Source organism: Dendrobium catenatum, unplaced genomic scaffold (genome assembly GCF_001605985.2).
Source record: "Dendrobium catenatum unplaced genomic scaffold, ASM160598v2 original_scaffold_87082, whole genome shotgun sequence".
In the NCBI taxonomy this organism is placed as follows: Eukaryota; Viridiplantae; Streptophyta; class Magnoliopsida; order Asparagales; family Orchidaceae; genus Dendrobium; species Dendrobium catenatum.
Window position 1 is genome coordinate 1 of NW_021405523.1, and position 820 is coordinate 820.

The 820-nt window shown below is 38.2% G+C and overlaps 1 protein-coding gene across 1 annotated transcript; it reads right to left on the reverse strand.

Annotated features, from left to right (window-relative positions):
• Nucleotides 1-11: 11 nt before the first annotated feature.
• Nucleotides 12-754, reverse strand: LOC114578598 (ATP synthase delta chain, chloroplastic-like; the record flags this gene model as incomplete). The annotated part of the gene is given in 1 exon segment (XM_028691938.1): nt 12-754. A coding segment is annotated over 1 exon segment (663 nt). The 3' UTR covers nt 12-46.
• Between the last annotated feature and the right edge of the window lie 66 nt (nt 755-820).

An 820-nucleotide genomic window follows, 5' to 3' on the forward strand; every position in this document is an offset into this window, starting at 1 on the left:
TGGGGCCAAAACTTACAACTCAAACAAAGCATACAACAAGCAAAACTCATCTCTCATCATGGCTAGGAATCCATTTATCCAAAGATTCAACCTGGGAAGCCAAATTAGCCAGCTGACCCTTCACACTGAGGTCAATAATATTGGATCCATCATCACCATAGCTGATCACAAATCCAGCAATAAGTGTGGGATCTATAGTATTCTCCAACTTCAAATTTGTAAAACCAGTAAGCCTCTTCACTTTACGAGCAATTAAACTAACTTGCCTTTCATCAAGCTTCAAAGCAGAAGAAACAGATACAGCAAGCACAGCCTTCTTCTCTTCTTTCATCGCTGTTGAGCTGATTTTTTCGTTCTCAAACTCCATGAAAGGTCCCATGAAAAAGGGCTCAAACTCCATAGAATGTTTACTGTAGTCATTCTTAGTGAGAAGCTGAGAAAGCTCTTCAATTCCTTGTTTCTTGCTCATAAAACTTGCATCTGGAAATTTACTAATGAATTCCTCTGGTAAAGAAGCAGCTTCTCCATTGATTGTCATGGTTGGTGAAGTTCTATTTATTGTAGAATTTGGCTGTAATGGTTTCTTCGCATGGGTTCCATGCAATGGAAGAGATTTTGGATAATTTTGATTTGATTCCTGAATTCCTGTTCCTTTTAGAGGGAAGCAGGGCTGCCCACCGCATGTTGCGCAATTGTTTAGGATGCTCATCTGGAATTTAGTTCAAGTTTCAGTTGGTAAGAAGAATAAGCAATACTTCTATGTTAGTTTCAATATATGAAACAAACTTTTGATAAGTGTTTGTTTTAGCTAATGCAAGTG